General features: G+C 31.9%; 1 protein-coding gene across 4 annotated transcripts in view; it reads right to left on the reverse strand.

Annotated features, from left to right (window-relative positions):
* Nkain2 (sodium/potassium transporting ATPase interacting 2) overlaps positions 1–16,664 on the reverse strand; it is a 976,459-nt gene that overhangs the window by 553,665 nt on the left and 406,130 nt on the right. For all 4 annotated transcript variants that reach the window (XM_074075281.1, XM_074075279.1, XM_074075280.1 and 1 more), the window contains exon 2: positions 12,232–12,369. In XM_074075281.1, the coding sequence (XP_073931382.1) occupies positions 12,232–12,369 (138 nt within the window). The remainder of the gene's footprint in view (positions 1–12,231; positions 12,370–16,664) is intronic.

Genomic DNA, 16,664 nt, shown 5'->3' on the forward strand with positions numbered 1-16,664 from the left:
TTGTCATGCTCTGATATACAAGGGGAAGTAAAAGCTGAGAGGAGGCTTGCCCATGAACAAATTAGAATCCAAGATGATCAATATGAAAGAAAGCAATTTTGAGGGAAAAATATATTTATCTTCTAAAATTAAACAAAGCTATACTATCTTTTACATATAAACCAAGATGCAGGGATGGTATAAACTGAAAATGTGGTGGGGTGGTAAAATAATCTTTTATCATAATGAAAGGCATATCAATGGTTTTAGGGGAGGATGTATCATGTAGACAAACTGATAAATGTTACTTGAGGTCTCATTTACTTTTATCATTTTATAAAGAGTGAAGGTGAGTTCAAATGGGGAAATTGAGATTTATAGAAAAGACATAAAACTTCTGAAAACATTTTTAAGTTTATTGTCTTTTTAGTCCAGAAATCCTCATGATATTATGCTCTGGAAATAATGGTTAGTATCATGTGTCTAAAAGCCAGAATTCTGTCTTATTTATTGGAATTAATTCATTTTCAAACAATGCATCAACAACAGTAGAGAATAACAGAGGTTACAAATGATAATTTTCTATGAATAAAATCGAGGTACACTTGATAAAATTGACTGATGCTTTTTAGCCTCCTTTCTTAGCAGCAAGTTTCATTACAAACTAGGTCCAAGAATTGTTTGAGCCACAGTGCTGATACTGGGCTGACTTTCACCTACACAGCAGGTGAATGGCACCAAGCTACAGACCCCTGAGAACCTTCCATCAGTTTTTCATGCCTTTGAATGAGTTTTATACATTAAAATAACAAAACAAATAAAAATAGTAGCAATAATAAGAACTACATGAAAAGAAAATGGAGAAAGAAGAAAAACCAAAGGTTTTAGAAGATGAAATGACAATCATACCAGATTGTAAGTTTAGTGCATTATAAATTTTTTTGACACAAATCATTCTGAAAATAAAACTTTAAGTGGAAATGTAAGCACGGAAGCCCATCATCAAACACTAACCTTTCAAAACAATGATAGGGTAATTAAAATAAGATGTCTCATAGTTCTAATTTTAGAATGCTTTAAAATGAAATTATTTATATAATAGTAGCTTCCCTTCCCTGGGATGTCTTCTTGCATGTGCCACACTTGTTTCTTACCGTATGACAATGCCATAAAAATATATTCCAGACAAAATTAGTTCAAATGCAATAAAACATTTCCATTACAAAATTTCTCAAAGTCAGGTGGTAACTTTACAAACCAAAAAGAGGGAGAGAGAGAGAGAGAGAGAGAGACAGAGAAAATTGGTTCCATTGTGTTCCAGAAGAAAATGACAGATCTAGGCAAACAGAGGTTTAACTGGGGAGTATAGATAACATGTTCTCCTGCAAAGAGTTCCCAGATGAGTCAATGTTTCTGAAAAATACTGACAAGATGTCTACAAGTGCAAAATAGGGATGACCAGGAAAAATGACAACTATTTCATTAAAAAGACAGCTAGGCAATCAAAACATATCCTGCAAATAACACTATTCACAAGGCCTTTGAAAGGTCAGCTTCAGAGTGTTTTGTGATATTACTAAGTAGACTAATTTGGAAATAAATAGTAGAGAGAATATTATATAAAAGACTCCTTGTAGTCATTACTACTCCCAAAGACTTTCCTAATTTACTGTCAATTTGTCTGACATAGAGAAATTCATTAAAAATTAAAGAATCAAATAACTTGAAGCTGAAATCCTTTATGCAGCCAAAACCTTTTAAGATAATATTTTATGATTTTTTATTTGTCATATAGACCATGATAATAAAATATGAACTACTAAGTTACAAATTCATATTATTAATTTGTCAACCCTACTGTCTAAAAATTGACAAATACCTGAAAGTGGTGCCCATGGTATAAAATATCCTGGTGCCTCCTCTTTCCTTGAAATGAGGAGAACAAAAGTAGGAATGGAATCCTTTGATTTAATCTACTGACAATTTTCTCTTGATTTGGAGATTAAAAATACATGGAATGAGATTAAAAGAACGTGCAAAAGAGATCAACCCAGTGAAACAGGAGAGATTTTAAAAATGCCAACTTTCAAGAAAGATTAGAAAGATGATTAAGTAGCTACTATTCACAAAAGAATCAGAACTAGATGGCTTCATAGATGAGTTCTAGGAAACATTTACAGCTGCCATGTTATTTGACTTATTCCAGACCCAATTGTTCCTGTCTCAATTTTTTTCCTGAGGAATGCACAATTTGAAAAGTATAACAAGTAAAAAGCTTTGAATTGATGTCATTTATGAATAAAATGAAAAATAGAGAAAAAATATTAAAAGTAGAAGATAGCGATTAAAGAAAAGAATGTTACAAATAGATAAGGTGTAGTGCAGTAATGAAAAGATGAAACTGTGTAGAACTCTTGTTAGCTTACTTCAATACATTCCAATAAAATAGATCATTTTATACTAATATAGATTCAAAGACACCTAATAATTCTTAATAATTGAAGGAAACTCTTCAAATATGGAAAGGACAATTTACTGAATACCGATAGAAATAATGTACTTTTTAATTGTCAAACATTTTGCACTTAAATTCAGAAATTTGACTAAGAATCTTGATATTTGATATTTTCTTGGAAAGCATTATAAATGCAATACAAATAAAAAATAAACACCAATAATATTAAACACAAATTATGAAAGTTTCTCCTTAAACTATAAAAACTAAGAGATGCTAACCATTGACACTACCAGATGCCAAGTATATATCCTCAGACACCAAGTATTACTTTTATCAAAATAAAGCTATAAAGTTTTTTGTTGTTTCTCTTGTAAAGGTTTGGCAAATTACAATTTCAGTCCTAAAATTACAATAGTCCCGCTTTTTCGAGGTTGTACTTTCACTGTTTTCAATTATTTGTGGTCAACAACAGTCCAAGCATATTAAATGGGAAATTACAGAAATAAACAATTTATAAGTTTTAAATTGCATGCCAATTCTGAGTAACATGGCAATATCTCATTCATCCCACTCCATGTCTCCTGGGTTATGTTTATGATACATGCGACTCACCTGTTATCAGAGGAAAGCATATGTCATTGCAGTGCTTCTGTTCAAGAAACCCTTATTTTCTTTAAATAACAACCCCAAAGAACAAGACTAGTGATGCTGACAATTTGGATATGCCAAAGAGAAGCTTATAAAATGAAGAAGGGATTACTCTTTATAAAGAAAGGGAAAGAAAGAAAGCTGCATACTAACTTTCTTAGAGGTTTGGTAGTACTATGTGTGGTTTCAGGCATCCAGTAGGCATTCTTGTATGTATTCCCCATGGATAAGGGGAGACTACTGTACCTACAACCACGTGTAAATTCATCTTTGACATCAAGATAAATCAACGTAATACACAAGAAAAATGTCTCCATTCCCAGTATTGAAACAAGAGGGCGTTTCCTTGTGCATCAGCTTAAAGCAGTCATAATCAATAAATGAATGACAGGTCTGTTTCTTATAAAATTGCTCAATGTAGGCTAATGACATACTGCTAAAACATATTACATAAGAAAATAAACCATACACACATTATGAGCACCAAACTGACAGTAAAAATATAAAAGTTTATCTAGGACAGGTTATTGTGGGTCCTGCAGAATATGTGAACCACTTCTCTTTCAAGAAATTCTCCATAAATATCACCTTTCTTAACTATACTTTTCATAAGTATTGAGAAGAAGTAATTTCTGGGTGCTACTGAAAAGTGCTAGGAATGAAGATAGTCTATAATACTAGTTAACTGGTTAAACATTACCAGCAGAAAGATCAAAGTCAATTGCTATAAAAATATAACCAGAAAGTTACGTATTGATTAATGAACAAAAAGGAACAATTGTACAGCTAGAATGTGTGTGGAGGGGCAACAGACACAAAGGAAGTTGAACCACTGAGCAGAATTATGTAAACTCTGGAGACTTGTAGAAATGTGATCAAAACTGAGTATAAAAAGGGCCTGGAAAGAATTGATAACCCTGTACTACTTTTAGAACTAGCCAGGCATTCCTCCCTCTGAGGAAAACAAGGAAATTTTTTAAGTAAACAAATAAATATGCTATAATACATAAGAGCTACTCTATGAAATTATCTGAGGATAACAAAGACAACTGATCAAGAATATAGAGAATCATAAAATAATACATGCAAAATCCAGTGTTAAAGGAGTCCATAAGCTCAAATTAGAAAGGCATATAAAATTTAAAATAAGGGCACAGTAGACACCTTGTTTTGAAGTGTCAACATAACAAGAAGTTAAAGAATACTTCAGGTACTACTTTTAAGGTTATTTACAGATTGGTATCAAACTTTCCACCAGTAACAGAGATGGAATGCAATGAAACAATTGCTTTCATGTTCTAAAGGAAAAAAAAGATTTTTGCCTCTGAATTTAACATTTAGCTGAACTAGTACTAAAGAGGAATAAAGTCTTTTTCTGTTATGCAAGAACTCAGAAAGTTTAGCTCACAAACATTTTTTTTCTTCTGGAGGTTGCTTGAAGAACATGAGAGAGAAAATACATGGAATCTTTGACAGCATGACTCTAATTCAAGATAGCAAATCAAAGAAGATGGATACATAATAGGCCTACAGAGCAGCGAATTTAGATGGGAGAAAAAGAACAGAGTACTATAAGGGAAGTATCCAGAGAAGATGAGCACACCAATAAAAACAAAAGGCTACAGATATAACCATGGTTAAATATAAGGGAAATAGTATAAATTCAAACAGGAAAGCAATGGATTTTTAATGTACAGGCAGAATGAATATCAACCTTCATCTTTTAGGGACAGAACACCATCAGAGCTAGAAAAACAACTGACCTGAAAACTAGACATAAAAGGTGTCCCCCATTTATGGTGGTTAGTTATATTCTCTATTGACATCTCGGCTCCATGAACAATTAAATGTAAAATCATGGCCGGAATGGTGGAGCACCTGCTTAGCATGTGTGAAGTCCTGAGTACAAACCCAAGTACCATGAGATAAATTAAATAAATAAATAAATATCATGACTGGTTATCAACATGTAGTCAATTCCAAAAATTTAGACTTTCTTCCTCTCCACACAAATTATGCATATGACTTTGCTTGCAGAGATTTACTACGGTGTCTATCAACAACTGGAATTATATTTAAGATACACTTAAAAATGAAAGCCTGTTTTCTCTTTTACAAGAACAGCAACTAGAAATTTCAGGCTAAAAACTGTATATACAAAGTAAAATCTTTATTAGATATTGTCAAAAGACGAAAAACAAGAATGAGCAAAATAAACACACACACACATCTCCAAAGTAATCTTCAACGTAGAAAGAGATTAGAAATAGTTGGAATGTGCTAAGGAAAAGAACTTTCATTTTACTATGAACACAATTTTACTTTTCGATTTTTAAAAATATCTGCGATTTATTTTTATTTTAGACAAGAAACTAGTATCTATACATATGTAGAGACAACATATACATATATTATGACACAACATGTATCTAAAATTAATCTTCTAAAATTATTGTGTAATTTACAAACATGAATTTATTGTCAAAATGTAATTATACATACCAAATTCCATAAATCTTTACTCACAGCCTAACACTAGCATGGAAGCACAAAGCATCTTCTTGGAGCATAAATGGCTTCTATTTCCTCCAGGGTACACATTCTTTTGAGAATAAATTGCATTCACAATGTTGCATTATTACATTTATTTGAGGACTACGGGCTAAATCCATTAAACTTGTAATGATATTTTCCCCCTCCTGGGCTTCTGGGAAAATACTTATTTTCACAACTACTCTGGAGTCATTAGAAGTATTGTTAATTTACTACTATCTCAAGTCTCTTCATCTCTAATCTCCATTGATTTTCTGTCCTAAACACAGAAAGCATGCATTTTTAATGCTTTCACTACAAGAAGTTTTCTTTTGGACATTTTTTTCTCAGGAAAAATGGATAAAACTGGCAAATCATCTACTTGAGCATAAATTAATAACTTCCTAAAAATGATTTCAAAGACTGGAATCACTTTTAGGGTCACAACATTACTAGAGCTAGAAAAGTGCCTGATTAAAAAAAAAAACATAAAGAGTGTTAACATTTGTGGTATTTGGTTATATTTTCTGTGGAGACCTGGGTCCCATGAACAATTAAAAATAAAATTACGGTTGATTATCAATTTGTTGTAAATTCCAAAATTTTACAGAAGTTTTTTCCCCATCCTACACAAATTACGCATATGATATTGCTTTCACAGATTCACTAAGGTGTTTATAAATTTTCTAAATTTACCTACTAGGATGTTTTTACAAAATGGTTCTTGGTTTTATACTTTCATGCTCTAGTCACCACATGGTTCCAGTGTCTTGCAGGGAGCTCATTTTCTTTAGCATGCTAGCTCCTCAAAAGCAAAGTGAAGAAAGGTGACACAGGTATGACATTGATTTTACCTTTTTGGAAAGGATGATGTATGTCAACTTACAAATCAACAGTTACTGGCAACAACATGAGCACATGAAAAAAGAGCCATAAATTATTTAAGAGAACTTTATTACTCAGCAATAATCAGAAAGAACCAAATAAAACTTTAATAAAGAGGACCAGGCATGGTGGTGCATATCTGGGAGGCAGAGATTGGGAGGATTGCAATTGAGGTCAGCCTGGGCAAAAAGTTAGTGGGATCCCCTTCTCAACAAATAATCTGGGGACTCTAAGTAAGTGGATTTGGTCTGAGGCTGTTCCTGGGCAAAAACATGAGACCCTATCTGAATAATAAGTAAAGCAAGGAAGGGCTGGGGGCATGGCTGAACTGGTAGAATGCACGCTTACCAAGTGTGAGACCCTAAGTTCAAACCTCAATACCACTAAAAAAAGCAAAGGAATATCCAACACTTCTATTATTTTGGAAGAGTGAGTAGGGAGATTATGACACAAAATAAAGATTACAACACAAAAATAAAGATTCATGAATATTTTTTCTATTTGAAGCGTAATAGTCCTGCTCCCTTGAATCAGCTTTAACTGCTTTATTTTAAACTCTTGATTTTTCAGTAGCAAAAGAGAAAACCAATCCCAATGTTTTCCATTCTGATTTTAGAATTAGTTATCACTGTATAAAATATCAGGGAAAGATTCTTTACTAAACACAATATTATGTGTGCATGTATTTATTTTGGCATTTCACAGGTCTTTTGTATATCTACATGTTTTGAGTTTTTTAAAATGATATAAAACAAATGAAATGACTGAAACTCTTTATAAATAGCAAATGTGGGAAGAATACAATTTGATAATATGGAATTATACTATACATTAGATCTTATTTGATGAATATACTTGAAAAACATATCTATCACTAAAATTTTTCTGTTCTTAATTATTGAGGTCATTTCCAAAGTAAATACAAAACTAAAAAGAAAATCCTTGATACAGGAATGGCAGACCACAACTTGAAATCTTAAACCTCACTAAACTGCAAATTCCATGCTTAATTTTATTTTTAACTATAACTTAACAAAACCTTATTCATTTATCAACTCTATTGCAGCTCTCTGAACTGTGCATCTAAAGATCAATTTAGTATGATGGTTACAAGTCTGGGTCTGGCAGTCAAGAGGACCGAGGCTAACAACATTACTGTTTTCTAGTCATATGAGTTTGGAAAAAAAGTTATATTGGATCACATGAGATTGTAGGATTTATAAAGGAAGACATCCAGGAGAATTGCTAATCAAATTTGTAAGACAAAACCAAAACCATGTTTGTCATAAATATTACTGTGATTTTTAGCATAATAGCCATTTCTCTATTTTTATGAAATTTGGGTAATGTACTTTTACCTACTTTGATTTATTTCTTTTTGGGGACTAGAATGTCTGTAAACAAGAAAAGAAAGAAAAACAAAACCATTTTTAGTGTTACAGCAATATTCCCTTTGTCAGGGTCTCACATTGCTGTGTCTTTTGCAGACAGGAACCTACATATTCCTTATTTGTTTATAACAGTCTAAAGCAGTGCAACTCAAACATTTCTGTCACCAACTAATAAGCACTGAATATCTGAATTCATAGTCTGCTTGCCAGTGTCTTTAGTTGAAATGAAGATACATTAGACAATTCTACTTGCATGTAAAATAATGCTTTCATCAGAACCATTTATCCATGTTTATTTATTTATGAATCATCCTACCTTGCCTAATATGATCTTTTCTTTGGGATACTTCCAAGAGTTATAGAATAAACATTCTTTCTATGAAGTACAGATTATTGATATGCAATCTGGCTTCAGATTTTCTACAGATATGCTTGGAATTAGAATCATCTATTTCATTTTCCTTGAACATATTATTCTCTTCACAGTGTCAAAGGTCTTCTAGGTATATTTATGAATTCTTGTAACAATTAGCTGTCTTAAAATTTAATATTTTTCTTCTTGGGGATTATGATAAGGAAAATTATTGAAGAAATTGAAAATCATTACCAATTTCTATTTTATTTGTTGGTTCTACACTACTTCAGAGAATGTCCACATCCATTGTAGGAGGATTGTTTAATTGAATAGAATAAAATGTCTCATCAATAATCTGAAACTGTTCAAAAACAGCAAATATAGAAAGGATACTCTGTCCTTGGAGTCTATTTCAGGTTATCTGTCTTTTTAGTTTAGAAAAATTAGTTACAGCAATACTAAAATCTTATCATTACCTTTTTAAAAATGATTCAATGAAAAAATTTTAAAGCACTAGAAAGGAAAAGGAGTTGATTTCAATGATAAAAAAGTACAAACAATGAAATAAAACTTTATAAGAAATAAAAGAAAAAATATAATATTACTTCACATTTTTACATTGGAAAGAAAAATCCACGATTCTCATAAATATTAGTACATATTTGGTATTGTATCCCCTTCTCTGTTTTTGCTAAATTTGAGTAAAACATTTTAGTTATTTTTCATTCATATGTCAATATATTCTATATATTGACATATTTACAATGCACCATTATGTATTTATATATAAATACATTTATATAAAGTACCATATGTCCTTGCATATATTGTTTGATAATTTATAATAATATAAAACATTATTTTCATATACATATAATATAAACTGTTCAAATAAGCACCAAAAATTTCAGGTAAAAATGAAGAAAATCCCAAGATCACCTGCCCAAAAGGAACAAAAATGACAAATAATCATATAAAAAAGTCCATCTTACTTAAGACATGAAATATAATTCAAAACAAAAAGATGACAGTTTTACCCTACCAAATATGAGGACAGATTGTACTCAGGTTCTCAAGACAGCAGTGTGTTGGTGGGAGGATTAGTTGGTACTCTAATGTAGGCTATGTGATTGTCAACTGTGTTGCAAGAATCTTAAAATCGTTCAGATTGTTTTTATATCTAGGCATTTCTCTTAAGGAATAATTCACAAATGAAGATGAGAATATTTTTCACAGATATGACTATAGAATTTATTTATAATAGTAAAACATGGAAATAGCGTAGTGTACAACATTAACATAAATGGTTAAATGAATAATGGAATAATATTAATTTCAAAATTGCTTGTTATGTTAAATAAACGTGAAGACACATAATAGAATATCTTGTATTATCAGATAATTTTCATTTGTATATGCTGAAGGAAATATGCAAAATGTTAACAAATGTCAATAATGAAATTGTGAAATAATTTCTCTATTTTAAGTTTATATTGAATTGCCTTATAAAACTATAAAATGTCAAACACAGAGGGTAGAGAAGGCACTGTTAGTGGAGACTGGGAGATCAGTAAGAAAGTATTTTTTTGAAGACTGGATAGAAGAGGACTGATGATAATTAGTCAGTATGTTCATCATGGGTATAGCTTGAAATATTTGGGAAGATAAAGAATATACCTGTGAACTTGTAGATCCGAGGAGCAGGATTTGTAATCAAACAGTTAGAGTTATTTGTCATGTAGCATGATATAGTAAAAGAGAATTTTCAACCAGAATTTGGAGGTTGTGTTTCCAACCTAGGAATTGCTGAGTTGGAGCCTAGGTTTGCAAAACAGCATATATGGCTGGCAAATAATCCTCAAATTAAGACACTGACTCAAGCAAAGGCCAAACTCAGAGTGCTGCCTATAAGAAAAAAAGTCAAATCAGGGAATAGCTCAGAGACACATGATTCTTAGAGTACCTCAGAGAATTTCAAATTGTGTCTCACAGACATTGCTAGGCAAAAGTTCTATCAATCGTAAAGGTGTTGTCCCTGGCATTTAATTTTTATGTCATGCCAGAAAAAATCATAAAGACTTTTAACCACTTCTTTTATCTCAAGAGAAGTTACAATTTCACACATAGAAATACTGCATTTTAAAGAGATGTAGACGCTTGTAATAAAAGGAATAGACGTGGTTCAACCAATATCTGGAACACTTTTCTGTTTTCAATTTTCTTCTAGACTACTGCTATGCCGTGCATTTTAGTATTATTTTCAAATAACAAGAAAAAATATTGTAGCTGAAACTGTTGAATACTTTTTAAATCCAAGCATTGTGATCAGGATATTTTATAAAACATCTTATTTATTCTTCAAGACTATCCTCTAAGTTTTTAAACTGTTCATTCATTTTGGCCCACATCTAGATTTATATCACAAGTGTTTCAACAGATGCAGAGATGAGGTATTTATATAATGATACTCAGAGCAACTTTGTTTATAAGAATGAAATTGAGCCAGTCACCATAGTTCACTACCATGATCCAAGCACTCAGGTGGCTAGAGCAAGAAGATAGAGTTTGATGTCAGCCAAGGTTTCCCAATTAGTTCCAGGGCAGCCTGGGCTAATCTGCAAGACCCTATCTCACAAGCAAACTGAATATGAAGAATAAGATGATGAAGGGGACCAGAGTCTAATGAAAGGGAAAAGATAATTTCGGAATTGTTCAAGCATTATTACATAACATAATGATGACTTTCATTATGTTACGAAGATAAGATAAGAAAACTGATGATTGGTACAGTAAATTTGTTCAAAGTCAAAGACTTTGTCAGATGCAAGATTTCAACTGTGGTATAAAGATGTTAGAGGACTCACTCCCTGCCATCCTGCCATCCTTTCCACATTAGATTAAATTGCAATTCATATAAGAAAATGAATTATATAGTTTGTATAGTGACAAATTTTCACCTGGTGACAGGACACATTCTACTAGATTTTGATGACTACCCAGCTTCAGAGGTGACAGGTTTTAGTCTCTGGGCATGCGCCTGGAGGAGAGGATGACTGGCTTCCCACTCCTCTTTAGCCAGGAAGTGAATTCTTTGACTCTAGCTACCACCACGTTGATTGTCTAAATATCAAGCATTTTCATCTGTGCTCCAGACTACAGGTCAGATAAAGGCAGGCATCTTTTATGGAAAAGAGGGTTCATGAAACCTGAGAAGTTCTGCTGGTTTGTATAGAATAAATTTGCCTTTAGCTGTACTGACTTGTATATATGCTTTCACCACAAATTTGCTTTAAAATTGAAAATAAATATCCATTGTTAAAGATAGAAGAAATAGAAAAAAACTGTTGAAACAGAAAAAAAAAACCTACATTAATAAAGAGAAATAGCTGAGATCTGAGGCATACACAAAAGTTAAAAAAAGTTATGGTTTCCATAGCAACTGCAACACAGTTGGATTTCACTTTTATGTTAAGTAAGTTTAACTTGAGTTGAAATGCAAAACACATCCTCTGAGCCAAAGAGAGAATTACTGAAAACACAGACAATGGTTCAAAAATTTCAGGCTTTCAAGTATTTCAAATATTAACCTCAATGTATATTCATATTTGCACACTGATAGTATGTTTGTTTGTATTGATTTTATTTATTTAACTTATAAGATAGGATTATTTTAAATTAGTAATCATTAAAATCTGTTAATTTAGAGGCCATGGCTTTACAATTTAGAAATATAGAACTGTAGATCTGCTTGTAATTATGAGACTACTTGCTGAAAGCACAATTTATGAAAATATGATTTGATTACATTGACTATCAAGTGCCTTAAACTTGACATTTTTAATTCTTGTTGATATAATCTGAAGCTATGAAAATAAACAAAATAGCACTCAAGAGGGTGTATACACATCATTTTTAGCACATTTTGTACTTCATACATCTTTCTCTATTTCAGTAAGATAGAAGAAAGCAGAAAGAGTACTTACTCCTGTTATGTAACGAGGTCTATATTGAATAGTTCCAAATAAACCAAGGATGACGATAATAATATGTACAAAATTTGCCAAGATAGGTGCCCACTGATATCCAAGAAAATCGAATATTTGCCTCTCCAGCACACAAACCTAGAATTGCAAAACAGGACGGATAGATCAGCACATGTGAGAAACATCACAGTGGTGAGTAAAAGAATCATCACATTAATGTTATAATTAGCAGTTATAACTGTGTTGCTATATCTGGAATTTGTCTTTAACAGTGAGAATGACATTTTTAAACATACTTCAAAGGAAGACCATATCTATGTGGATCCACAGACAGCCACAAGCCTTTTAAGGATGATTTTGTGGTGGCATCAAGCAGTATTCAAAGATGTCACCTGCAAGTCACAGGGAAAATTGTATTGTCATGCGTACTGTCAAACATTTGAAGTCTCAACTAACAAATCAGGTAAGTCACATGAAAGACTTGTTGTTAGGATCTGCTCAAATATCACTTTGTAAATTAGGAATAGAGAGAAGGGTGTCTGATATAGAAAATAAATGACTCTTTAGGGAGACACCTGGATTCCAGATATAGATTTGGAAGCAGTTGCCCAGGCTTACTCACTGCTATTAATGAGTCATTTCCCTTCTTGCTGTGTCTGAGTCCTCATTTTAAAGTTCAGAATTTTAACAGGTGTGAAGATGGAAGGGTTCTTCCACCTCTAAAAGTATTGGATTATAAAGCTAAAAACAGAACTACCCTATCATCCAGTGACACCACTCCTGGACATATATTCAAAGGTAAATCAAATATGATTTTCCATCCTACTTAGATACCTATATAACAATGTAAAAGAAAGGCCAGAAAATAAATTAGAAAAATGGAAAACAAAAAAACTTGTCAACTGTTATAAAAGCAAGACATTTAGGTTGTTTGAAATTATGCTTTCATCTGTGCTCATAACTTTATAATTAATACATTTGTAAAATTTAAGTAGTGAGAAGATTAGAAACAAAATCAACCAAGTTTTCAAGCAAACAACAAACACTGATTAGTTAGTAGTTGAGAAATGTCATTTCATATTGGAAAGTGAAATCCAGATAGCTGAAAGTCTCTCATCAGATTTTACAAAACATAGCAGCCTGTTGCTTCATTTTTCTTGCCTGCCCTCAGGCAGAATGATAGTAAATTGTCTGTAGAGAAAAACACTGCAAAAGAACTTGATGCTCCACATCAAGATTCAACACTGTTTTTCAGCTAAATTTTAAAGAAAAAATGATTCTAAGAGCTCTCAGTTAGTAACAGCACTATACTTTAGTGGTATCTCTCGTGAGAAGGAAATACTGACAGTGTGCTTTTAAATTAAATATCTGTAGCTCAATTTGAAGACTTCTTGAATGATCATTATTCCCACTGCAGTTCTTAGGCTGAGTAGTACATTTCCCCATCAAACATTGACAGACAAAGTAAATTCATGACAACTTTTTGAATAACATCTCTATTTCCTACGGCACAATGTGTGCCATGTAATGGCCATAACGGTCAGTCCAACCTCATCAAATCTTCATTTTCACTGCATCTACACAGTAGTTATAAAGAAGAAGATGACATGAAGGATCTTGGTCTGTTCTACCCTGCATATGCCAAATTCATGAAACTCACTAGGCTCCCAGTATTGGAATGCAATATTCTCATTGGTTTATAGCCACAGACTACCATAGAGCTTGTTCATAACTGAGCCCCATAAGCCTTGAACTGCCTTTAACGAAGATGAAACGTTCCTTCAACTATCTCATGTACTCAACACTTGGCATAAATGAGGACTATTTATAACATTAGGCAGTATTAAATTTTCTTGTTGGAATTCATGAATGGTACCAAAATCTAAGTAGTTGTTCTGAGAGCAATATTGTTAATCGCCTGTACAAATGCTCATTCCAACATAGAGCTATCTTCTCTTTATCCTATGAATAAACAGTAAATAGGAGTGTAAAAAAACAGCAAGAAAAATCTAAACTATATAAATGTTGAATATCATAACAGTGGGGACACAGCAGGGAAAAAGAAGATGAGCACATCAGTCAAACAGGGGGAAATTTCTCAATAAGTACAACAATTATGGAAGAAAATAGCAGTACCATCATTAATTATGAAAATGCATAGATGATAATGTACTCACTAAGTTTGCAAGGCTAAAATGAAATTCTATCGACATTTATCAGGCTCTTTCAAGACATCATAATTTCTTCCTTGTGAAGTTATAAAGACTATAAAGCTTATGTGTACAATTGTTCACAAATATTCTTTCTGCATTTCTCCTTTTTATTCTATTGTCCCTTATAAGGAACTTTGTCACAGGTTCTGCAATATAGAGCTAAGACTGAAGATTGGAAGCTATTCTGAAAAATTCAGTGAATGTGAGAAGACCTACAATTTGTAGGAGCAGTTCAGTCTTTTCTAAGATTTCCTTCCAGTAGGAAGAGTATTAACCTGGGGTTGGGTATGTTGAGATAGGGAAGTAAATAAATAGCTGTTAAAAAAACCAAACACCTACTCTGTACTAGGCACTTGTAAATACTTCCACAGTAATGTAAAATCCTAGAGAGTTAAATATGATTGTCCTATTTTATAGATTAAGAAAGATGCACAGTGGCAAAGTGACTATCTTGAAGACTGAAAGAGTGGTAGGTGGGTGAAGGGGAATTCAGGCTTCTATAGGACCCTGTGTTATGTCCCCATTCTTTAGATATCTGGTACAAATCATGAAGCTTATAGTCTATGTTGTAAGCTTTATGTTGCTAACAGAACATATGCATTTATCTAATATCCCTCAAACTGCCTGAGATATAAATGTAGGTATATGGCATTGAAAAACAAACACTGCTATTGTTTATATCTGTATGTATTTTCATATTCAAGGTCTCATAATATGATAAATCTTCTTCACACATATATATTGTTATTTACAAATTTTGGGTTCTTGTGATTGATTTCCATTATAAATGTATAACTTATTGTTTTCAAGTCTTTGCTACCACAAAGAATTTCATACCCTTCCATTAATATTTTTACAAAGTCTTAATTTTATCATAAATAGGGACTGATATTTATCTGTTAATATTTCTGCATCTATTGATAAAGTACATTATTCTTTTCTTTTATGATTATTAATGTGACTATGTTGACAGGTTTGTCATTATCTTTTTGTCATTATCCTTTCATATCTGATAAAATTCTCTGCTTGGACTGGTATTACTAGCATTGACAGTTTGTATTAAAATTTATCTATAAAGTATAAACAAAATTTCATTTGGCATTTTTTTGACTATAAACTGACCTATAATTCAATTTCTTTTCTACTTCTCAGATATTGTTTTCAAGTTTGCACTAGTCTCAAATCATAAGTATGGTGCAGATTTTATTTGAATACTTAAACTTTGAACAAGGCAACAAATCTCATTCTCTTTCGTCAAATACAACCTGTGCAAACATGGGGCACCACTTCTGACTGTGTGGCTTTCAGTAGAATAAACATGTAGATACCAAGATATAGGCATATAACTGTAATAAATGTGTTAATTTTTGGATCACTTATTTACATAATTATTTACATACTTATTTACATAAATGTGATGGCTTTTCACATTGTATCTCTCATTTAGTGATACCTCATCAGGTTTTCCATTTTAGCATATCCTTCATTCATAAACCTACTTAATTATATCCTTATTGAACCATTCTATTTTAATTTAGATATTTACTTTATTTTTAATTTTCAGCTGTAACACTGAAATGAATGAAACAACCTTTCATATATATGTTAATATGTCTATATGCTAAATTCTCCAAAAAGGAAATGCTGGATCAATTCTGGTTGCAAATTCCTAACTATTATTACACACACTATTAATTCTTCTGTATGTATGAAGTGGAAAATACAGAAAATACCATTTTACTTTGAACTACTGTAAATGTGAATTTAACAGTAGCAATGATTAGTATAATATACATAGCTTAAAAAGTTTTCAAAAGATTTGCTGATAGGCACTATAATTACTATCTCACTTTCAAGTGCAATAATTGTTCACTAGAAGCAATGGTACAATGTCTTTCAAAGAAATAAATTTATTGGCTTTTGAAGTTGAATGAGACTGACTCCATACTTCTCAACTTACACATAAAAATACTGTGCCCAAATAAGTAAATAATTTGTTAAAATTAATTTGTTTTCTTAGGAGAATATGTAGTTTTAAATAAGTTTACTTCAAATATTTCCATGCATTTCCTGGGTATATGGTGTAAACCTCAGTATCAAGTAAATTACAGGTATATAACTATTAAATTGTTTTAAAGGCCAAAATGTTTACAAGTAGTTTTTCCTCAACTGTCAAAATCAGGAATTGGATTTTACCTATATCTCTTTGAGATATTATAT

Source organism: Castor canadensis, chromosome 1 (genome assembly GCF_047511655.1).
Source record: "Castor canadensis chromosome 1, mCasCan1.hap1v2, whole genome shotgun sequence".
NCBI classification, from domain to species: Eukaryota; Metazoa; Chordata; class Mammalia; order Rodentia; family Castoridae; genus Castor; species Castor canadensis.